The 24,297-nt window shown below is 46.7% G+C and overlaps 1 protein-coding gene across 2 annotated transcripts in view; it reads right to left on the bottom strand.

Moving 5' to 3' along the window:
- Positions 1-24,297, bottom strand: part of MYRIP (myosin VIIA and Rab interacting protein) — a 450,013-nt gene that overhangs the window by 69,011 nt on the left and 356,705 nt on the right. For both annotated transcript variants that reach the window (XM_031009332.3, XM_063703711.1), the window contains exons 7-10: positions 24,088-24,168; positions 21,239-21,382; positions 8,960-9,113; positions 878-1,515 (exon numbers count right to left, since the gene is read on the bottom strand). In XM_031009332.3, the coding sequence (XP_030865192.3) occupies positions 878-1,515; positions 8,960-9,113; positions 21,239-21,382; positions 24,088-24,168 (1,017 nt within the window). The remainder of the gene's footprint in view (positions 1-877; positions 1,516-8,959; positions 9,114-21,238; positions 21,383-24,087; positions 24,169-24,297) is intronic.

The raw sequence follows: 24,297 nt of genomic DNA, 5'->3' as shown, positions 1-24,297 counted from the left end.
CAGGACTGGGAATGAGCAGGGTGTATTTAGAGAATATAAAGTTAGTCTGGTTGGGAGCCCATGAATTATCTGAAATTGTAAGCAAAATTATCTGAAATTGTAAGCAAAAGCAAAATTGTGAGTATGTTTGTGCATGTGTATGTGTGTGTATACAAGTGCATTTTTAAAGGGAGAAAATTCATGGCTTTAATCACATTTTTCTTGAACTAAACCATGTGGGAAGAACTACTGAGGATCCAGAGAAGGGGTCTGATGTAGACTAAAGAATCACAGAATATTGAAATAATGTTTACTGAGACCTAGTGTCACATCTCAGACAGAGCTTAGCTCTTTATAAACATCTCTTTCACTTGTCATGAACACCTTTTGAGGTGGGTTCTAATATCATCTTCATTTTACAGATGAGGAAACTGAGAACTAGAGAGATGCCTTGCCCAAGGCCACACCGTTGGATCTGAACCCAGGCAGTCTGACTCTAGATCCCTCACCCTAAACCCAAGGCCAGTGGCCCTCAAACTTGAGTGCACAGTAGAATCACCAGGAGGGCTTGTTAAAATAGACACGGCTGGGTCCCATGCCCAGAATCTCCAATTTGGCAGATTTCTAATGAGTTCCCTGGTGGTGCTGATGCTGCTGGTCTGGGGGCCACACTCACAAACCACACTTTGAATTCTAGGCTGTCATCTCCAAAGAGGACGTGGAGTCCCAAAGAGTTGATGTGACCTGTCTAGAGTCACTCAGCTACTTAGCTGCAAAACCAAGATGAGAATCTGGGTCTGCGGGTTCCAAACCCAGGACTCTATGCCACTTGTGCTTGGAGTAGGGCACATGCTACCTAAGGAGTGTGTGTGCATTTTCACGCATGCACTTCCATTACCTGATGTGTGTCCAGATCCCGGAGCTGGGCGCTGGGGGAAGATGGTTCTTTGCTTGGCTCTTCTGAGCCCAATCGGGCTCTTCTCCACCTCCTGGCCCGCCGGTCTGTGGTGTGGGGGGCCTCCTCCGGCTCACTGCTGTCCGAGGTCTCCCTGCTGGCCACCTGGGGGTTGAAGTTCACGTCCAGCTCTCCATGCAAGCGCATCTTCTCAGCTGCAGGGTTCCTGGGGGCCTTCCTCTGCAACCAGGACAGTCTGGCCTGGTGCCCAACTTCTCGGGAAGAGCCCGCGGAGGAGGTCTCCGAGTCAGAGCACATGGCCTCAGGGTTGGGGGAGAGTGCAGAGGATGGGGAGGCAGCTATGGGGCCTTGGTCAGAGCTCTGGGCCTGTGTGGGCTGAGGCTGGGGGTTCCTGGGCAGGGCCCGGGACCTGGGACACAGCTTGCTCAAGGCCTCACTCCAGTCAAAGTCTTCCTCGCTATCGGAGCCCATCTCATCGTAGGCAGATGCCACACTGGAGGCCACCTCCAGGGCCTGAAATGTCCCGCTCTTAGGTTTGGCCAGTAGTCGGGTGGGGGGCGGAGCGCCATCCTTCAGGGCCACCCAGTTCCCGTCGGGGCTCTGCAAAACTGGGGCCAGGTCTGTGGATGGAGAGGATAGAGAAAGCAGAGAGGGGCTGTTATCACTTTAATGCAAGATGAAGTTGCCACTTGTTACCTCCCCAGGAGTGGCTTGTGGGGCTGTTGGAGAGCAGTTGCCTTTAGGAAGCCCAGGAAGGCAAACCCAATTGGTGGGCAGAGTTCAAAGTTCCCCAAGGAATCTCTTGAAAGCTCAAAGGGTCCCAGTGCTTCACAGATGCAGAGAAACTCGGAGATCTGGCTCCTATTTCAGTCTACCGGGGTTGATACCATCTCAGTCTCCTCAGCACTGCCCCACTCCTGCCCTAGGCTTGCCTGGAAGGGGAGGGGAGAGGGCTGCAGTTGGCAGTACCAGCTTCTGGCTCTTTGACCTTGGGCTACAATTTTGTCTCCTGGATCCTTAGTTTCCCCTCACTGATGGGAAACAATTCCACCACCTGCCCTGGCAGACCTCAGAGGTTAACACATCTGCTCTTGGCTCTTTTATAGATCCTACTTCGTAACAGGCTCCTGAGATAGGCACATAGGTCTATTTTTAACTCAAGGAACATGCCTCACTCTGGAAAGGACTTGAGGCCAAAAAACTTTGGTATTTCCAATATCATTTTATGGATGAGGAAATGAAGATGAGCGAAGTTAAGTAACTGTTAAAGGTCACAGAGCTGCTAACTTTTAGAGTGAGGACGAGGTGCATCCTCTACCTGACTCCAAGGCAGCTCTGGGCTATAGATTGTGCCACGGAAATCCTTGGCCAGCTGCAGAGCACCATGCAAGGGCAGCTGGAGCAGTTCTCAGGCTGCAACTATGGTCTGGAGTGGTCTAAACTGGGCTCAGGTCTGCCTGCAGCATGGTCCCAAGGACTGATCTGCATGCTGGGGGTGGATTGGTAAAAGTTGTTTTGTCTTGTTTAAGGCGAATAGGAAAATGCTTTCTTCCCACGTGTCTGTGAGGTGGGAATAAGATGAAATGCTGCTCCTTTAGCTATTCGTACTTGGCCCAGGACTGAGGTCTCAGGCACAGCAGTTGCCAACAGGAGCTGTCTTTTTTTTTTTTTTTTTGAGACAGAGTTTCACTCTTGTTGCCCAGGCTGCAGTGCAATGGCATGATCTTGACTCACTGCAACCTTCACCTCCCAGGTTCAAGTGATTCTCCTGCCTCAGCCTCCTGAGTAGCTGGGATTACAGGTGCACACCACCACACCTGGCTACTTATGCATTTTTAGTAGAGGCGGGGTTTCACCAAGTTGGTCAGGCTGCTCTCGAACTCCTGACCTCAGGTGATCCACCCGCCTCAGCCTCCCAAAGTGCTGGGATTACAGGCGTGAGCCACAGCACCCAGCCTTTTTTTTTTTTCCTTTTAACCAGGACTGTTGCAGGGTTGCCTGGGGGCAGTGATGAGGACCCCAGGGCTTTGAAGAAACCATTCCCCAGTTTGTGCGTGGACATCTGCTTTGGGGCTTAAGGCCTGTAGCAGCCACAGCCCTGCTGCAGTAGGACTCTGAAGCAGGGTCTTACTTTATGCTAGTTAAAACACACAGGTTTTCTACCAGTTAAACTGCTACTGCTCCACATAATGAAAGGAAAGTTATCAGTATTTCACAGTGCTGCCCACAGAGCATTGTACCTGCTAAGCCTGTTTCAGAACCACAGCCTTAGGGGAATTCAGATGTTGGTGGAACATATGTTTTCAACAGCAACCCAGTTCCACTTCCACTGCCTGACTGCAGCTCAGACTGGCAGGACATCGAGTTATTTTTATTTTGGGAGTCAGGAAGTGGGGCTTTCACTGACGAGGAGGACGCTGGTCCCTGGCAGTGGGCTGATATAAGCAGGGTCCTCCAAGAAGCCTGAGACCACGCACCTGCCTTTCTCTGCTGCTCTTGCCTTCAGTGTCCTTCTCCACCACTTCCATGTAGTAAAGCCCTAGTGACCCTACAACACCTCATCCCACTGGTGGGAATGGCCTTTTCCTGGAGGACATTCTCATCTCCCTGCTTATATCATGGCCTCTCCTCTGAGTTCTCCTGGTGTGAGGGCCTGCTTGGCTCATTCCACGTTCTTCCATGTGTTCCACCTGCCACACACCTGCTGAGTATGAGGACAAGGTCCCTGAGGCAGGGCCTGGATCTCAGGCATCTCTTTATCCTTACAAGAAAATTAGGCTGCTCTGTCCCAGAGCCAGTTTGTGCAGCGGAAAGACCAGTGGTCTCGAAGCCAGAGGTCTGGGAAGAAGCCCCACTCAGCCACCTGGCAGCTATGTGATCCTCTGTGCCTCGGTTCTCTGACTGGTGAAAAAGGGCATAGCTAAAACCTCACTGGGTTGTCAGAGGACTGCACGAGGGGATGCTTGTGAGTGTGTTACACATGCCTGCTCAGAGAGGAAATTAATTCCTGATGGCTCCTTTCCCCTTGTCTATAAATGAAGGAGGCTGCTTTAGTGTAGGGCAAAGAACAAGAGCTTTGGATTCAAGCTGATCCCCAGCTACTGAATTTGCTAGCGGGTGACCTTGGTTAGAGAACACCTCTGGGCCTACTTCCTTGCCCAACAGTGGGGTCAGTGTGACCCACCTTTGGCTGTCACTAGAATTATTATGAGATAACGCATATAAAGCATCAGTCCTAGTGCCTGCTATACTTAGGGCCCTGAGCTATTTTTAGCTTATATCTGTTGAATCAGATTTAGCATTAGTACTTAACACCTGGTTATGAATTAACACCCACGCACTCCATATGTATGCATACAGAAAATATATATGTATCTGATAGTCACTATTCAGTATGACATATTAATATCTATACAGCAACACTATTTTCATTGACAATGGAGTTATTCAGAAGAGTGGCTTGCTAGCATTATTATTACCATTTATTATTGGGTTCTACCTGTGGTGGTGGTAATAGCAGGTCTTTTGAGAAAAGTATTTCTATTTTGCTGGCATTCTCCTAATGCTGTGTCTGGGGATTGTCATTCAGGTGGTAAGGGTTTCTCAGGAATGCTCAGGTTCTCAGTGAAGCTATGCATGGCTAGTAAGTAGTTATATTGATTTTTCCTGCAGCAGGCTCTGTGTGTGCCCTACCCCAAACCTTGGCCCTCACCACTTCAGTGTATGCCAGCTGGACTTCCAATTGGCAGCACTTGCAAGTCTTCACTTGAGGCTTGCTCTGGCTACTAGAGCCTGTGTTGCCTGCCGCAGGGGCAGAGTGGAAGTACCCAGGATTCATCACCTCCTGGGAGCAGCCCTCAACCAATGAGTAGCGGAGCTGGTGGCTAAGTATCCCCCCTCTTTTGCTTGCCAGGCAGGTGAGTCTTCTACACTGGCTCCCAGAGTCCCCAGTGGGGTCAAGCTCCAGCCACCCACAGTGGCCATCTGCTCAGTAACAAGTCATTTATTGCCTGATTTTCTTTCCTTGTCTCACATTTCTACTCCCCTCCCTGTGTGTTTTCTGGGCTCACCTCCCAAATAAACTATAGGTCTTCAGATTCTCATATTAGGTTCTGCTTCTGGTGGGAGTCAAACCAAGATGCCCACATGATGCAAAGTGGACTCCGAGCATGGCTGTGGAGCACTCACTCTGAGAAGAAAGGAAAAGTCCTCTGGGCCTTCTAATCTGTCACTGAGGCTGCTCTCTGGACCATCTTTCAAGACTTGACTTATACATCACTCCTCAATTGCATATGCTTGGCCTTCCTTCCTTGAGAAGCTGGCTATTCTGTTCTCTGAGCTTTGCCAAAAAGCTTTCATTTCTTAACACTCAAACTATATTATAGTTTATTTTCTTGGTTGTCTACCCTACCCCTCAATCCTGATCATGAGCTCCTTGAGGGCAGAGCCACGTCTTCTTCACTGCTATGCCCCAAGCCCCACGCCAACTTTGCGTCTCATCCTGGGCACATGAATACTACTTGTTAATGAATACAGGCACCAAAGGCTATAGGGGCGACGGGGCTCATTGAGCAGCTCTCAATGAGCCCTGCTGTCTACAGATTCTCCTGGGGCCCTGGGAGGAATCCAAAGGAGGAGACCCTTGATAATGCCACTCAAGGCTGGCTCTAGGGTTGACCATGTTATAAATGTGGTCCCCTACATGGTGAGATGGCATTTGACCCATTGCCAGCTCTCCTTCTCCTGCTTTTTTACAACCCTAGGTTGCCTCATGCCTCTTTGGAAGCTAGAAGTTGACCAACTTTTCCCTCAGCAAACTTTTACTTCTTAGCAAAAACACAGATGGCTCCCTGAATACCCAGCCATGTGAAAACTTTGGTGGTTGTTGGGCAGCATTATCAAAGCTGCATCTGTGCTCCAATACCACAGTCTCTCGGTCCATCAGGAACACCCCTCGGGGATCCTGCTCCCTCTTCCTCTTTCTCCAAATTCCTGCTCTTCCATTATTGTGCAGACAACTAACTCTCACTGAGTGATCCCAGAGCAGTGACAATTCCCCGGTCTTTATTTCCCCAACACTGAACACACGCAGCATATACAGCAGATGCCTAATCAAGGTTTATAAAGTGAAAATGCATTTGGGGGAAACCCATTAACTGCTATAAGCAGTGTCAAGACTGAAAGCGGAGTTACCGTGGTTTACCCAAACCGCAGTGCCCCTAAGACTGACCCCAACTGTGCACTAACAGGCTCCTGAATCAACCCTTCTCCTGAGGCATAAACACAACTGCCAAATATCGCCCAGTGGGCATTCACTTTCTAAGATGACCTCCACCTCTGGAACTCTTCTATTTGATATTTCTGCCCAACTGAGACTGAGCAATGCCTGTAGGAATAATTTGCTTCCTGCTAAACATTTCAGACATCCCTCAAGACCTCTGAGGCTGGCATGGACAGTTTAGCATGTCAAGGGCTAAAAATTCCTCAGAAAACCAGAAGTTTTCCACCCAAGTCCTTTTTAAAAAATTTTAAATTTTTATCCTGAGAGATGCATAGAGTTTTGAGCAGAATGTGAAATCTTTTTTTGGGTGTGTGATGCTGTGGAACTAAGTTTTATGTTTATATACAATTGAAAAATTACCTATGGGTGCCTAATTTTACAGAAAATTATGTACAAAATCATGTTTTGAAAACAAAATTCCTTTGCAAATTTATTATGAATGCTCATAATCCAGTTGGAAACTATTTTGTGAAATAGAGCATCTTGTAGTTGTTTTTATAATATACACATTTATCACTTTGCAAGTCTGAATTTTTGTTTGTTTTTTGTTTGTTTGTTTTTATGGTAGAGAGACACTTATAATGCAGTAGTTGAAAGCCTGCAAATTGGAGTCATGCTGTTTGGATTTGAGGACCAGCTCTGCCTACATTGGCTGTGGGGTCTTGAACAAGTCACTTAACTTCCCTGTCCATCAATGTTCTTATCTGCAAAACAAAATAATGACAGTGTCTGGTAATGCTGTTGGAGGAAAAAATAAAATAGTGCCTACATATGGACTCTGTATTTTTTTATTATACTTTAAGTGACTCTGTATGTTTTAAAGTGATTTTAGAAAGCTAGATATTGTGTATTGAAGTTCTATTATGTGGTATTCTCATGTACTCTATGGAATCTAACAGTCCGTTTTCTGTGTGCATTTGCAATCCATAGAGAAAGAGAGAGAAGTGAGAAAATGAGGAAGAAGAGAGAGAGAGAGCGAGAATATGAATGAATGAATATGAATAGACTGGGAGGGCGGAGGGAGGAAAGAAAGGCATATCTAGAAAAGAAAAATGCACTTAAAAAACAAAAGCAAACACCATATACATAAGTAAAGAAACGATCACATGCTGCAGAATTTCTGCAATGTCATGGCACTGCAGTTTCTACTAATAGGTACTAAAAGGTTAATATAAAAATAATCTCTTTTGGTAAATCTTTAGAATGACAGTTAAAAATATTTAATGTTTTCTGATTCTTTGCACTGTCGTAACAATGGATTTTGTTTCTATAGTTGTTGGTTAAATCTTTTCCCTTTTAGAGCAGAAATAATAGCACAACCTTTAAAAGCTTATTACTAGGATGGCGATGCTGCTGTTAATCTTTTTTGTTGTTTTTATTATTCAGGAAAGGGGTCTAAATCTGATACGACATGGAATGAGAATACTGTTAATGCTTTCTTCATGTGAAGACAAATATGCCTGGCCTCCTGACACAGTGTGTGTATGCAGGAAATAGGAAGAGAGGAGTAGACCTGTGCAGGGGTGGGGGGAAGTTTTAGTCTGACATTCATGTAGACCAGGAGGCCCCCTGAGCACAGGGGCTTCATGGCCCTCGGCCGTCACCCACAGTGATGGGTCCAAACAACTTACAGCCTTCTGATGTGAGACTTTAGGAAAATGACTCAGTTCATTTGAGCCCCTTCATTTTGAGGGATTACGTGACTCAACAGCTTTATAAAGGACCACATTCCATACATGTTGAAGAGTCTCTAAAGAGGCAAGCTGACTTGCCCCATGTAGAGGCAGGACATTCTAGGGGGAGGAAGCAGGAAGAGCAGAGGTGCAAGCAAACATCAATGCCTTCCTCAGGATGTCCCTCAGGCAGGGATAGACAACTGCCCACCAAAGACTCTTTCATGGCCCAGCCGTGTTACTGGTATGCATCTGCCCAGCCAGGATGCCATTTCTCCGGGCCTGCATTGAGGTGGGGCCACGTGACCAGTTCCTGTCCACAGGTTGGGAGTGAAAGTGGCGTGAGCTCTCCGTGCTGAGATAGTTAAGAAGCAGGTACCTGCCTTTTCCATGCTGCCTTCCTCCATCTGCTGTCTGAATATGGAAAAGCCCATAAAAGACTCAGAGGCCCTGGAGGATGATAGAGCCACAAGGTGGGAACCTTGTACTTTGGCCTCTGAAGGCTTCCCACAGGCCAGGGGTACTTGTACTGCACTGTTGTGTGATGAAAAAGAAAATGATTGTATTAAGCCGCTTAGATATTCAGTTTACTTGTTATAGTGGCATATGCTACCCTAACTAATTTATCCAGTTTCAGAACGGACATCCTTAAAACCAGACCTAAGGACCCAAATTTGCTGGGACCCAAATCCCTTTGAAAGTTGAAATGCCATGAGAGGTTGGTTTAATGCTCCTGGCCCACATAAGACACATTCTCCTAGTCCACATAGAACAGGCAGCTGAAGTGGGGTGTGCGGTGGAGTGATGTGAACACACTTGTCCAGGAGCCCCCAATCTGTCCCACAGGTCTCAGCACAGAGCATAGAATATGATGACACCCTAAGAGCCTTCATTCTGCCAGAGCAGCTAGGAAAACTGCCTGGGTGGAGAACATGACCACATTATATATTGTGTGTTGTGCTGGAGGCCTCATGACTTGGTAGCCCAGAGGGACACACACCAGTTCAGACTTATGGGAAGAAGAGCAGAGTGGCCATGCAATAGCCAAGATGTCTCCAAACCACACTTTTGAAACCCACAGACCAACTAGATGCTGCTTAAAACAGTTACTTGTTTCATCCAGCCTGTCCACGCTCTTCCAGCTGGGCAGAGCAGACTCTGCTCTCGGGTGTTGGCCTTGGTCCCTTGGCTGCCTTGATGCAGCCTCCACTGGAGGGGTCTTCAGGGCTTCTTCTCCAGTGATTGAGAAGGCAGAGTGGGACCTCTGTGGAAAGGAAACAGGGGAAGGGGTGAGCTCATAAGGTACAGTGCCTGGGAGGTGTGCCTTCACCTTTTGGGGGCAGACATTGTCCAGCATGGAGAAAACATGTTTAATGGTAATGGCTCTTTTCATGTGAGCCTTAAAAGCTGCAAATCAGTATATAATGCCAGGTAAATGTTTATTCCCTTGCAAGTCAGCCAGGCCTAGTAGAAAGAATGAGATGTAGTGTACTTTTATGGGGCCAGCTCTCATACGGCTCTTTCTTATCCACCACTCTTGCGGCCAATATTTCTCAGGGCCAACTGTGTGTGATGAGTTGCTCTCGGGCATGCAAAGTGGAAAGCATCTTCTCCTCAAAGACCTCCAAACCTGAAGAGATCCCAGAGCAAGGTATGATCCATCCACAGCACAGGACTATTACAACATATTCCCATGTAGCTCCTAAATTAAAGGAAGGAAAACAAACTCTAACCTAAGGATAAGTGGCAGAAATGGAAATTCAAGTGACTGACAGGAACAAATTTGAATTGCATTATAGATATATAATGCATTATATATATATGTTGTATTGTGAAGCTCAAATGTTGTATAGAGAATTTTATCAAATAGAAAGAGACTAAAGTTTTTCTTTGCCATTTAAGGAAGGAATTATATTTTACTGGTTGTTTATTTTGCTGTTTTTACATTGGTAATCTTAAGAAGGAAAGGGTATATTCACAAAGCCACTGAAAGCATCTATGATTACAGTATTAAACAAAGTACTGATCCAAAACTCAGACCCCCTTTGCAGTGGGCTTCCACCTGCTGGTTGATGTCAGCACCAGCAGCCCCTACTCCCTTCTGTCCCAGTGCAAAGTGTGCTCATTTCCTCACCTTTCTCTCTCCCACAGGTACCTAACCTAGGAGACAAAGGCAAGCTCTTTCAGCGAAGAGCTGTGGGCAGGGCCATGGGGTGCTTTGGAGCTGGACCCAGGAGTCAGCTGTGCCTGGGCTCCGTGACCACCTCGGCTACACTACCTTGGCCAAGTGACTTAATTCCTTGAGAGACGTGGAAACTTAATCTTGCCCTGCACTCACAGTAAACTGTATGATAACGGTAGCTTAAAAAAAAAGGTATGAGAGAATAACAAAGAAAGAAAGACAGCAAAAATGAGCACAGGATACTTGGGTGACAACACTGAGCTTTAAGGTTAGAGGTTGGAAGAGGAAGATGCACTCAATGGCCTTGCCTCCTAAGGACTCTGGACCAGTCTGAGGAAAGACACAGAGATAGATGAGGATCAAAACCCAGCATCCCCATTATCGCAGGCCAGGCTAGGGCCCAGGACCCCTCACATACAGGGCGTCTGGTGCACTCTGTTGGAGAGTGGTAATGCAGGCCAGTTCAGATTCAGAGTCGTAGGAAACCTCTACTTTCCTCACGAAACCTCGGGGTGATCTAGGAGAAAGGTGGGCTTACAGAACAAATATGGAACCCCCTAAGCTGTGAACCAAGTGTTACAACCTGCTCCCATCCCTTCAAATATAGAGGAGAGAGCATGATGGGCCTCCAGACCTGCCTTTAGATGCAATGGTCATAGGTTAACGCAACCCAGAGGTGATGAGCTCTCCCTGTCTTATCAGTTCCTCAAGACACTGTGCATCGATAAGGTTCAGTTCAAGCAGGCCATGGCCTGTGGGAAATCTACCAATTGCCCCCTTCGCCAACTGGGCTGGGGGTCATGGGCTTCTTCTGTACTTATGTTTTACTGCACTCTTGCAAACATCTGTCTTCTGGCCTGGGGCCCCCACTAGACTGTGGAGCAACTGAGGGTAATGTTCTTTTAGCAGTGACGTCTGTAGCCCCTGGCACAGTAACTGGTACAGAATTGGAAATCAATGAATGTTTGCTATCGAGTGAATGGTTACAAAATGAGTTTTTCAAAGTGCCTAATTTTTTTTCCAATTTCTTACACAAAATTATGGAGTAAGAGAAAGAAATAAAAAGGATCCCACTGTCATCTACACTTACATCCTGGAGAGCAAGGTTTTACTTGGAGGAGAGCCAAGCTAACACACCTGTAAAGTGGCTTTTGGCTGAGTGTCATCTCCTTCATTCTGAGGGCACAGCAAGCACTGACCCTGTCTCGAGTGTCCAGAGCAGTTTGGATGATGCAGCTTGACAACACCCAAGGTTTCCACAGGGCTAGGTATTCAAAGCCATTCTGCGATTTTGCTAAATATCTGACAGAAAATGAGCAGCTTTCAGAGAGGATAGAGATTGAGGATGGTGGTCAACTGGCAAGTGAAGTTATTAAAAATGAAGGAAAACATCATTCTATGGCAAACCTCCATGTATCAAGAGGGACACGCCCTTGGCCCTGGTGTACCTTGGGATTGGCTAGGTTGCTCCTCCTGTGTGATCACACAGCTCTGTCCACACTGTTATCATTGTGCACTGACTTGCTGTGTCTTCCACACACAATGAACTCCATGAGGGCAGGGATGGCCTTTTGTTTGTGATCCTTGGTTGTATGTTTGCGACTGAATTTATAGGCTGTAAGACACAGTGCTGGCCCTTATGAAGCTGACAGCCTAGTTGCCAGATGCAGTATTATTGCAGCCTCACAGAAGCCATTTACTGTATCTGGCCTTTAAAAAAAAATCTACAAGCTTCTCACTGTAAATCACTGAATACAAGTTTAAAAAGGGGAAACAATACTTAATATTTCATTTTCGCAGTGGCTCAGACTTGTGTGTATATGTGGTGGCTGGGGTCCTTTTTTATGGGACGGAAATTCTCCCCCATTCTCTGCAAAAGCCAAGACTAACAAATGAAAAGTCCCTCTCTGGTCCCAATAGCAGAGAGTAGGGAATGCCAGGCTATAAAAATAGTCTATTTCAGGCAAATCATTGTTCCACACTAGAAAAAAGCTACACCCTGACAACCACAAAAGGCCCAGCAGAGCTGTCTCCAACAGGTCCTAGGACACTGGTGGCCTACAGTCTCCAGCCAGGGTGGAAAAAGACAGTTCTGAGACCCAGGTGTGGTTCTGCCACAAATTCATTACAAGCAACACATGCCCAGCAGAGGGCACCACAACAATGCTTTTACTCACCAGCTAGTTCAGCCAGAGAGGAGTAATTTATTTGTTTATTATACTGGCTTATAACCCTGGCGGAGCCCTCTGTGCCCACTTTTCTTTCCTACGCACAGACTCCGCTTGTCTTACTTATTCTAGGGTACACAGAAGACGCAGGGCTGGTGACTGGAAGAGCTGGTCTGAGTTAGAGTGTTTGAACATCTATGCAAGGGGGCTGCAGAGGGAGTCCATGGATCCAGGAATGTTAGCACATCAGCAATCCCTTGCATTGATGAACTTGAGAATTTGGGCCTTCAGATAGGCCCTTCCTCTTTACTCCTTGGGCATTAACTTATGGGTGATACATTAGGTAGTGGGTAAATGCCAGCTCCCCCTCTTGCTATGTGGGATCTTGGAAAAACTTAAACTGTTCTAAGCCTCGGTTTCCTCATGTTAAGGGATCAGTATCATGCATAGCACAGAGAAAGCACTCAATAAATATTAGCCAAATAAGAGCATTATTAAGTATTGCCACTGAGCCGGTGTAACTGTTCTCTCACTCAACTTGATTGAGTGCACATGAGTAAACAGAGTCAGGATTGAATAACTTGCCCAAAGCATATGGACGGCCAAGGGTAAGGCAAGGGTTGAGCTCGGGTCTGACTGATTCCAATTCGATGCTCCTCCATGCTCTCTTGGTGTGTGCCTGACAGTCTTTGCTGCAAGCCTGGCAACAATGCACTCCTGGTTAATGTGCCCCAGCCCAGCAGGACTTGCCATGTGAACCAACTGGTCCCGAAGGTTTGGGCAAAACACCCAGTGTGATCATCAGTTACTTTTGTCACAGCATTCTTTGCAGTAGCTGCATCTCCTGTGTGGGCAGCAGCAATGTGTTCTACTTATATCCCTTGGAACCATAGATTGTTGCTATGATTGCTATGATTATCATCATCACTAACAGGACAGGCTCCCTGTGGCACCAACCGCAGCTTTAAAACAGTCTTTGCTCTCAAAGAGCCCACAATAAAAAACAGGGAGAGAATGTTTTTAGTATCAAAGATTTGAGGGCAAATCAAGAAGAGTGGTCGTATGTATACATAACTCAGACACAGCTTTGCTTTGTGTTTTTAGGGTCAGATGTAAGTATTAAATTCAATCCTATAATTATAGCAATGACAAAAAGTACTTTAGTTCTATACTATGGCCATTCAAAAGAGAGAAGGAACGTGAGGAAGGAAACAACAGAGACAAAGGGAAAAGGCTGAGAAAATAGGAAAGGACAAAAGACAGGAGAACAGAGAAAGCCAGACAGAGATTCATCTTAGTCACTGGGCACACAGTAAGTGTCTGGTCCCTGGTGTCATCATCATTATTACCAATAAGATCATGATATTATTAGAGAGGCCTTTTTATATGCATGCACCCAAAGAGGCATGAACTGAGTTATAACACCCACACTGGTGCCTTCTAGGATATTGCGTCTTAAGGCTTTGAAAGCCAGATCGCACTGACCCCCATACTGGCAGAGAGCACACAATGAGGGAGGAAATTAAAAATGGAGCATTCGCACTGAACCTTCTTCCAAGAGAATAGATGAGAAATCCCATCTGGATGGGGATGAATTAAGTTTGGGTTTTGCAGTCAAGCCTAAGCAGTGGTGCTGATGGGGATTCTGCATGGTTATTTCTTAAGCCAAAGGTGTCTGGGTCATTGGAGAACTGAAAAAGGGGAGGCCCTATCAGGAGGCTACAGGTTTAGGGCCCTCCACAGCCTGTAGGTCAGGATTCTGTCTCAGGATATAATGATACCATCCTTAAGCCTGGCATCCTGTCAGCATTACCCAGGAGCTTCTGGTCATATGGAAGCCCCGGCTCCACTCCAGACCCCTTGCATCAAGACCCTTAAAGCAGGGCTTGGGCAGGTGATGCAGATGAGTGTCCAGGGTGAGAACAGCTTGAGGAAAGGTGGGAGAGCTATGTTCTCTGAAGTACCCAAGAACCAAAACTCGGCCCACTGGTTCGTGTCCAGGTTCTGGCCAGCGTCCATGTGTATTTCTGACATTTTTTTTTTTTTTTAAGACAGGGTCTTGCTCGTTGCCCAGGCTAGAGTGCAGTGGTGCAATCATAGCTCACTGCAGCCTTGACCTCCTGGGTTCAAAGGATCCTCCCACCTCATTTTCCCCAGGCATGCACCACCATGCCCAGCTAATTTTCTTTTCTTTCTTTTTTTTTTTTTTTTTGAGATGGAGTTTCGCTCTTGTTGCCCAGGCTGCAGTGCAATGGTGTGATCTCGGCTCATTGCAACCTCCGCCTCCTGGGTTCAAGCAATTCTCCTGCCTCGGACTCCCTAGTAGCTGGGATTACAGGCACCCACCACCACACCCAGCTAATTTTTTGTATTTTTAGTAGAGACAGGGTTTCACTATGTTGGTCAGGCTGGTCTTGAACTCCCGATCTCAGGTGATCCACCCACCTTGGCCTCCCAAAGTGCTGGGATTACAGGCGTGAGCACCTGGGCACCTGGGTGCCCAGCCCACCCAACTAATTTTTATTTTTATTTTTTGTAGAGATGGGGTCTCACTGTATTGCCTAGGCTGGTCTCGAATTTCTAGCCTCAAATGATCCTCCCACCTCAGCCTCCCAAAGTGCTAGGATTACAGGCATGAGCCACCATATCTGGCCTTGTATTTCTGCTTTTATGCTGTCTGCTCATCTCTTCTTCTTTATCTAAATCCCTAGACCAGTGCTGTGCAAATACAACTTGATGGATGATGGAAATGTTCTACATCTGCACCATCCAACATAGTCACCACCAGGCACTGGTGCTACTGAGCACTTGAAATGTGGCCAGTGTGACCAAAGAACTAGATTTTTAGTTTTATTTAATTTAAATTAAAATAGTCACTTGTAGCTTACGGCCACCATACTGAACAGTGAAGCCTCAGAACCTCTCAGCTGAAAGGGACCTTGGAGATCACTGAGCTACTGATCTCATTTTATAGAGGAAGAAGCTTGACCAACAGTTTTGGAGCAGGAAAGAGATACTCAGATTCTGGTCCCACTTATTACTACCTTCATCTATGAAACTGGTCTAATAATATGTCCTTATGTTGTGGCCAGGAGTAAAAGAAATCACATGTGATGTACAAACATAATACATGGTCCTCAACCAATGGTTGTTCCTCACATTCTTTGCCTCAGCAGCAGCTGCACATCCCCAGGGGGCATTACTAGCATTGTATTCCATATGAATGGGGGTTCCCAGAGGTGTGCCATACAGTGGCTTTGGCCAGGGTCAGTCCCTTTTGGGTCCTAACTCTTGGACCTGAAATTAACTCTTGGACTTAAGTCCTAGACCAGTGGTCTGAAATTTGGGTTCACTTTCCTGGCACAGGCTTTTTCATCACAGGGCATTAGGGCCAGGTAAAGGAGTGGCTTAGCCTACATGAATGTGCCCAGCCATGCTGTATACAGCATTTGAGAAAGCTGACCCTGCCTACCATATGTGTCACCCCTGGGGGGCACCAGGCTGGCCCTGCTATGGTGCTGGTGAGAGGGTTCCTGCCCAAGGGAAGTCAGGCCAGTGCCATCGGGGGGCACGACATGGGGAACCACACCCAATGGGAGTCTGAGAATGGGAAAGGAGGGCAGCAGGAAGTAGACAAGGACAAAAGGAGGGAGGGAGGAAGAGAAGTGGGAATAAGTTCAGGGAGGGTCCAGGTCATTTCCTGTCATTGCTGTTGGGGTATCTGTGGCTCATCTTTCTGAGTTGGCCAGCGTGGGCTCTGTGGGTCACCTCAGCTTGTCCTGTTACATGTAGATGGCTGAAGCCCAATGGGGACAGATGAGTATCTGTTTCACCACTTCAAGCATTGGTGGTGTTCAGGCTAGGACTTAGTATAGGCCTTTCTAAACAATCCAACGAATCAAGACTCAATGCCTTCTTATCATCACATTTGGGACAGTGGAAGCTCTCCGTCCCAATAACATTTATCTTTATTTTTTTATTTTTATTTTATTTTATTTTATTATTTTTGAGACAGAGACTTGCTCTGCCACCCAGGCTGGAATGCAGTGGTGCAATCTCCACCTCCCAGGTTCATGCCATTCTCCTGCCTCAGCCTCCAGTAGCTGGGACTACAGGCACCCACCACCATGCCTGGCTAATTTTTTGTGTTTTTAACAGAGATGGGGTTTCACCATGTTAGCCAGGATGGTCTCGATCTCCTGACCACGTGATCCATTTGCCTTGACCTCCCAAAGCACTGGGATTACAGGCGTGAGCCACCACACCCAGCCTCCAATAACATTTTTTAAAAGCCGTAATCACAGTGCTTGTCTTTTAACCAAGTCAGGAGCTAAAAATGGTTATCTATGAGGGTATGAATCCCAGTGTTTTTGCTAGGGCCTTAATTAGTACACTCTTCCTCCTCCACAGGTATCCCGGAAGCCTGAAGGGAAAGGTTCAAGTCCAGGCTTCCATTAAAACCCCACTAATAGACTTGTTCTGCCATCAATCAGCCACAGACCTGTACTGCAAGATGCCTACTACACACCCAGTGCTGAGCTGTGGAAAATCCAGAACACACATGACCACAGACAATCATGAAGGGGCTGATAATAGCAGCTTCTCAAAGGGAAAATTGTGTCCGGGACCCGCTGGGTGCATAACAGATTTCTCTTTATTCTCAGATTCAGGCTTCTTTGCTTGGGGCAGCTCCCCATGAGTATAAGTATGAATGGGGAGGAAGATAGAGCATATACTTCTTCCTTCCTGATATTGTTGACAAAAGTATGCTGTTTACGTACTGAAAATCATGGGATGGTGTGAACTCACAGGGAGAGGACAGGAGGGAGCCTCCTTGATCAAATGTCTAAGATAAAAATGAAGGTTGCAGTAACAAAGAGCTAGCTGATAACCTTGTTCCTCCTGTAAGGTGCCTGCACCCCTGCCAGGCATATGATCTGGGTGGTTACACTGTTAAGCCAGGAGAGGTGCTCACCCAAGGGTATGTGTCAGTATCCTTGATGGTGCTTTCCCAAACTACAGCCACATGGTTCTCTCCCAACTCCCTCCCTAAAAGGTAGATTCAAGCCGGGGGAAGGTGGACATATCTTGTGAAGTGTTGAATATGGAAATTCAAAACATATGTTACATTCAGGGAGGGACTTCCATTAGGCCCTATTTTTATATAAAAATCTAGAAATAAATAATATTCTTCTATTTGCTTCAAAAAAACAAAGAAATGCTTAAGTTCTCTTTACATTGATGTCAAAGCATAGCCATGAGTTATGCTGTGCAGGAGGCAGGTGTTTGGCAAGACAGATTTTTTTCTGACAAAACAAATAAAATCCTGAGAGGTATTTGTTTTAGTAAACCAAAGGGAAATCCCGTGAGACTCTGGCTTGTGCCTCTAAATGTCTTCCTCAGTGAAAACAGCCCATGGTCATGCCTGTGTCCTGGGTGGACTGAGTTCGTTCCAGTGAGCTGATGAGCCAGGCGGGAGATTCCCCTTGGGAAGGGTCATGGTTGTTTATTTGAAGTTGCTTTCAGCCAGTACTTGGCTGAGGAGTGTGGATGAATGAAACGCCTCTGTTGTCCTGCTGCTGAAACGGGAACACTATTGGCTGTCATCACTGTTGTGCCCACTGTTTTGGCTTATGATACAAGAGCCCACTGTCCTACATCTCTAATGATACACAGAGCATCTCTGGTCTCTAGGAGGTGGGAGGGACACTACTTCCAGCTTTAACCATATGCATGACAAGGAGATCCAGTGACCATCTGGTGGGGAAGCAGGCATTCCATCTCCGGAGCTTCCCAAGGAAACAGGAGACAATGGAGTGCAGGAAATGCTCAGAACCAGGAAACCTGCAACCACTTAGTTCCAGTGGCTTGGGGTAGCTAGGATTCCGTTTATTCCTTTGTAAAATGGGGATAATGCAGAGTGCTTTCATGTGGAGCTAAGGAAACAATATGTGAAAGCCCTTTGCATATAAAATTTATATAAAGAAAAGGTATTTGTCCTGTGTTATTACTATAGATACCTGACCATCACTCCATTATTAACATTACTATTTAAGCTTTTTGTGATGACCCCCTTCCCATACCTCTCTGTTCACGGGATTTACATGAGAATTTTAGTTACTGTGCAGAACTGCAGTCACCTGATGCCAACAGGAAAAATCAGAAAAGGTCTGTTTCTCGGGGGTGAGGTCTCTTTAGTGCAAGGGAAAATGAGAGGGTCAGAGAAAGAGCTTTCAGCTTCTGATAAAGGAAGAATGAGACAGCCCCAAGATGCAGTGAGTGGATGGAAATGTTCTAGTGGGTGAGTTGATATCTTAGAAGAGAAGCAAGCTGATGCCATCTGGCTGTGTGGGGGAAGGAAGGGGAGAGGGCACTGGTGAGGACCCATAGTGGGGTTGGGCTGGTGGCAGCGGGTGGTCTGGGAATTGGAGCAGGCAGATAAGTGATATGCCAACAGCTCTGCTCTCTGGGCCTGGAGCCTTGCTGACCAAAACACAGTGAAGTACAGCTCATAACTCATAGGGGATACCTTGAAGATACAGTCACCCTTATTTTGAAATGTGGAAATAAGGTAATAATAGAGCAATAGCTATGTCCACGTCTCATTTAGTCACCTGCCACTGTTGCCGCTGTGCCCCTTACCCCATTTTCTAGCCACATAACCACTATTCTATTTCTTGAACATGCCAAGTTCCTTCCTGCTTAGAGCCTCCAGGCATGCCATTCCCCCTGTAGCAGCGCCCTTCCTCTTACTGCTCCCAGACCTCTCATCTTTCAAGTCTTGGTTTCAGGTCATCTCCTAAAAATGGTTTTCCCTGACAGCTCCCTAACCAAGCGTCTACCTGTCCCCAGCACTCCCTCCCCTCTATCCCCTTGATGCCAATTACTGAAATATATACCCCTGTGTTTTTGTCGTTGTTATTTACTTGTTTATGGCATGTTTCACCATTAGATGGTGGAGTCTGCTGTATCTGCAGAGACCACTGTCTCTGTAGCACTGATATGGTCTGGCTGTGTCCCCACCCAAAACTTGTCTTGAATTGTAGCTTCCATAATTCCCACGTTGTGGGAGGGACCTGGTGGAAGGTAATTGAATCATGGGGGCGGGTCTTTCCCATATGAGATCTGATGGTTTTATAAGGGGGAGTTCCCCTGCACACGCTCTCTTGCCTGCCACCACATGAGATGTGACTTTGCTCCTCCTTCACTTTCCACCATGACTGTGTGGCCTCCCCAGCCATGTGGAACCGTGAGTCAAACCTCTTTACTTTATAAATTACCCTCTATTGGGTATGTCTTTATTAGCAGCATGAGAACAAACTAATACAAGCACCTAGCACAGTGCCTTGCACATAGTGGAAGCTCAATAAAGACTGTGTTGGCCGCACAAGGAATCCTCGGAGCCATCCTTTAGGGCAGGTCTTATTGTTTCCATTTTACAGACAGGAAACTAAACAGTTGTTCAAGGTCTCATATCTAGTCAAGGGCAAGTCCAGAATCCTACCCCAGGAGTGGCAGAGACAGAGCCCAAGCTCTCTGTTCTTGCCTCTGACTCATTGACTCATGGTTGAGTCTGGGGTGCTGTGGGAATTTCTACTTTCTGGATCTCCCCAAGACTTGACACTTTGAGTTTGCAGAAAATACTTCCGAAAGACCCCAAATGCAAGGTGATGTCATGCCTGCAGCCTGAGCCCAGGAACTGCAGCTCTGATTTTGTGACCAGTCTGAGTGACAGGCTATTTGAAGGGCTTTTGCTCCCCTGCTCCATCCAGTAGGATCCTTTTCCACTCTCTGCTGGAAAGGCCCCTTGTCTGAATTCCAAATCCATTTCCATTCTCAATCTTTCAACTCAGCACCCAATTATGAACTGTCTCCTATTACCTCTTTTTTACCAGCCTTACCCGTGTCCCCTCCTGCCTTGCTAACCAGATTATAAAGCTCTGGAGGGTGGGCATGGCGTCTTCTACTTGTTTTGTTCTCCTTGGTGCTGAGCATATGCATGACAGCAGCAGTAAAACAAGCTGACAGCATGTTGACAAGGATAGGTTCTGCTGATAAATCAATGAAGTTTCATCTCTGATAAAGCCATAAAGATACTCCTTGTAACCGTTGTGCATCTGGCAGTTGGCGAGGACAAAGGAGTTTATGTAGGTGACCTATGCTGATCCCTTGTGGACTGCAAGTTGACCATGTGCTACTTTGCATACCCTTGTTTTAATCTGCTCATGCAGGGATGAATGCCACTAGACCCCTAGTGGGGATGGGATAAGCCCCTGGCCTTGCCTTTCCCATGCCTGACTTTCCAGTTTTGAAGTGCACCTGTGTGCTGCCCTGTCCCAGACTGTGAGCACCTATATCTAGCAGAACCAGAGCCCTACTGGCCAGTCCCTCAGTTTCTTGCAGAACCTGCCCCACCCAGCTCCTTCCCCAGCACTTTGCATATCCTCAACTGGGCTTACTCAAACCAGTAACAAAGGATGTGACAGGCTCAGCAACTCTACTGCAGACAGGAGCAGCACCAAACCCTTGGTTGTGGAAAGACCACTGAGCTCTGTGACTCAAGGTGACAGACAGAAAGGTTGGCTCCACACTGTGACTTCCTGTGTCCAGATGTGACCATTTTGGTGGTTGAAACAGCAGTGGTAATTTTCTCGCTGTCACTTTTCAGTTTCAGTAAAGCAAGCAATCTAGGTTATAAGAATACACATGGTCCTTATAAAGCTATTTTCCCCCACTGGACTCAGTACAATTCTTTTCAGAATGAAAAAAAAAATGCAGCCTATCAACATTTGTATTTTTCCTAAATTGGTCTCTGTGTAAAATCTATCTCTATAATTATCAATAGACCATTTGTGTTTTTCTCTCCTCTCTTACCCTTCCTGGCCCCCGACTCACACTCACTTTCTCTTTCAATTTCGCTCCCCATCCTTTTGAAATTTTTACCCTGGCCAGTGGCCACCTGATTCAACTACAGAGGGTTAAATGTGTGCCCCAGACCTGCACGTGTGGAGGGTAGACCAGCACTGCTTGGGGACTCACCCAGAGGGCAGCGGGAGCACGGTAGCCTCCAGGGGATGCTGAGGTCCCCTCATCTGCCACCTTTGTGCTGCAACTCTGGGGATGTGGCCATCCTGGCTCTTCTTCCACTTGCTGCTCACTTTTGCTCTTCTGTTTTCGTATAATCTGGGGAGGGGAGGATAAAAAAGGGGCAAGTTATTGGAGAGGCCTCCTGATGCTATGTGAAGTAACTGGGACCATCTTTGGAATTTTTTTCAGCCACTTACAAGCTTAATTTCAACAGAACACCAGGCTGTTTCAGATCTGCGCTATGAGAAACCAGCACAATTATAGCCTTGAGCATTCTAAGCATTTTACAGTTTACAAATAATCCTTTTATGATGTTAACAGCTTCTCTATTTATCAAGTGCCTAGCATGTGTCAGACCTCATGTTAGGTATTGTGTAGGCTTTACCTCACTTAATTCTGGAAGGTACATATTCTAATTCTTTCCATTTTATAGATGAGGAAACAGGCTCAGAGAGACTAAGTTATTGGATAAGGCTACACAGCTCATAAATGGTGGAGCTGGATCTCAAACCCAGAGCCTCTGGTTGTAAGTCCTGACTTTAGGAAGCATCTGGAAGCCCTATCAAGGGTGTAGACACCAAGAGTCACCAGAATGGCTCCAGATCCAGCTCGTTTGCACAGTCATTTGGATTTAGTGAGTCCATCTGTACCAAGGTCTCTGGGCTTTCAACTTCCTATAGGCAGGAAGCGGTCAAGAAATGTGCTAAGCCACCAAGATGGGCATATTCTCCAGTGTTCCTTTAGGCCAGACAGGAGGATGAAAAGGAAGGCTGAGAGCCCAGAGAACAATCAACTGAGGTGCCATCTCCCATGGCAGGGTGGGGACCCAGCCATGTTGCCCAGCAGGATTTCAGAATTGCTGAGGACCAGTGACCGCCGGTGCCTCCCATTCTTCCCCTCTGCAGGTGGATAGGGCCAGTGCTGCCTCCCTGTCCCTCTTCCAACGTTGCATGTTGGGTATATGGGGGGAGATCATTTGTTTGCTTAGTTTACAGATCTCCAGCTAAAAAGGAGCTAAAATTGGATCAAATGTACTTTGAACTGTGATTGGATGAGACATTTGGGGGTCTTTGAGTGTGGTGAGTCTACTTGGAATATGGAAGGGATGTGAATTATTGTGACCAAAAGGGAAGACTGAAGTTTTTCAACACTTCCTGCATACGTCACTTTGTAGTGTGACTCTGCAGACCCTCCCAGTATAGGGAGAATCTACGTCCCAGCCCTTGGCTTTGGGCTCGATGTGTGACTTGCTCTGGCCAATGAGATGAGAGGAGGGAGTCAGTAACCATAAGCTAGGGCTAAGCCTTGGCCTTAATAAGCACTGTGTGCTTCCTCTTGCTGGCTTGTGCTCCTGTCACGGCCACAGGCAGCTGATGTGCCCTCAGTTGGGCCCCAGAGTGAACATGCTGCAGCTGACTTTGTCCCAACTCACAGCTTGAAGTGCAGCTACTGCAGATGTGTGAGCAATAAATAAATTGTGGTATAACAAAACATATATACAGATAGTCCTTAAGATTTTTGGACTTTACGATGGTGGGAAAGCGGTGTGTATTCAGTGCAGCATTCCATAAATTATATGAGCTAATAAACACTATTATAAAATAGGCTTTGAGTTCGATGATTCTGCCCAGTTATAGGCTAATGCAAGTTCTGAGTACATTTACGATAGGCTAGGCTAAGCTATGATATATTAAGAGTAGGTTAGGTGTATTGAATGCATTTTGACTTATGATACTTCCAACTTAGGATGCGGTTACTATCTGGACTTAACCCCATCCACTGTAAGTTCAGGAGCATTTGTATTTGGTCTTTGTCCCCAGTTCCTGGCACAGTTTCAAAGACCTTTGCAATCGTTTGAGTGATAGGAGTGTCTGTTACACTAACAAGGCGATTCAAGGTGAGGTCCTTAGATAACTTCAGGATGGGGGCAGGTTGCCAGAAAAACCAACTACAGTACATGATTAGAGGGCTGGGAGCAGAAAGACTAGAGAGTGCATTCAATCAGGTAATCAATCATTTAATCAATCCTGCCTACATACTGAAACCTGGCTAAAAACTCTAATAAAACAAGGCACAGAAACCTTCCTTGTTGGTGCATACATCGATGTGTTGGGAGAGTGATGTTCACAGAGACAGCATGGAAGCTCTGTACACCCTGTCCCCAGACCCTGCTGCTCTATGTGTCTCTTCATCTGGCTGTTCACCTGTACCCTTTATATTAAACTGGTAATGGTAAGTAAAGCACTTTCCTGAGCTCTGTGAGTTCTAGCAAATAATTGAATTGAGGGTCCAGGGTCGTGGAAACTCCCAAATTTGCAGCAGGCTAGGGAGAAATGTGGTGGCTTTGGGATACCTGAAACTTGTGGCTGGTGTCTGAAGTAGGGGCAGTCTTGTGGGACTGGGCCCTTAACTTGTGGGGTCTGCACTAACTCCAGGAAGAAGTTAGTATCAGAATGGAATTTCACTTCTCAGTTGGTGTTGGAGAATTGGCTGTGGAAGACAGAAAGATCCTTGTCAAAAGCCACAGAGTTTTGGGGTGGTTGGTTTCTCAGAAGTAATTGACAGGTACACCATGCAAGGGACAGCGTAGGGCATGGAGCTAGCAGGAGTGACTGCAAAGCAAGCAAACAGTGTGATGCATTCCCTCTGCATGGGTCCCCAGGGCACAAAAGTCTAAAGTGAGAAGGCACAGAAGATACAGTGCCAGAGACACTCCCCATGTTTCACCTGCTACTTGCCAGAGTCCCTGCACCAGGCCCAGCCAGGAAACTGCAGCCATCCCACTGCCAGGACCCACCTACCTTTTGCAGGATTGTCGTGGCCAGTTCCTCAGTTAGCTCCTCCTTGTGGTCCCGCAGGTAACTGGCCTCATTTTGCTTGTCCTGCGGAGGGAAGAGAATGGCTGTGTGCTGTGGGTGGATTTGGGGTGACTTGGCAGTCACTTTGCCAGGAGAGTCCTGACCACAAAAGCAGAGGGAGGGCCTTGCTCTAGTCAGAGCTGCTGGGACATT

Source organism: Gorilla gorilla, chromosome 2 (assembly GCF_029281585.2).
Source record: "Gorilla gorilla gorilla isolate KB3781 chromosome 2, NHGRI_mGorGor1-v2.1_pri, whole genome shotgun sequence".
NCBI classification, from domain to species: domain Eukaryota; kingdom Metazoa; phylum Chordata; class Mammalia; order Primates; family Hominidae; genus Gorilla; species Gorilla gorilla.
The sequence above is the reverse complement of the archived record's forward strand: the minus strand, read 5'-3'. Positions and strand labels throughout refer to the sequence as shown.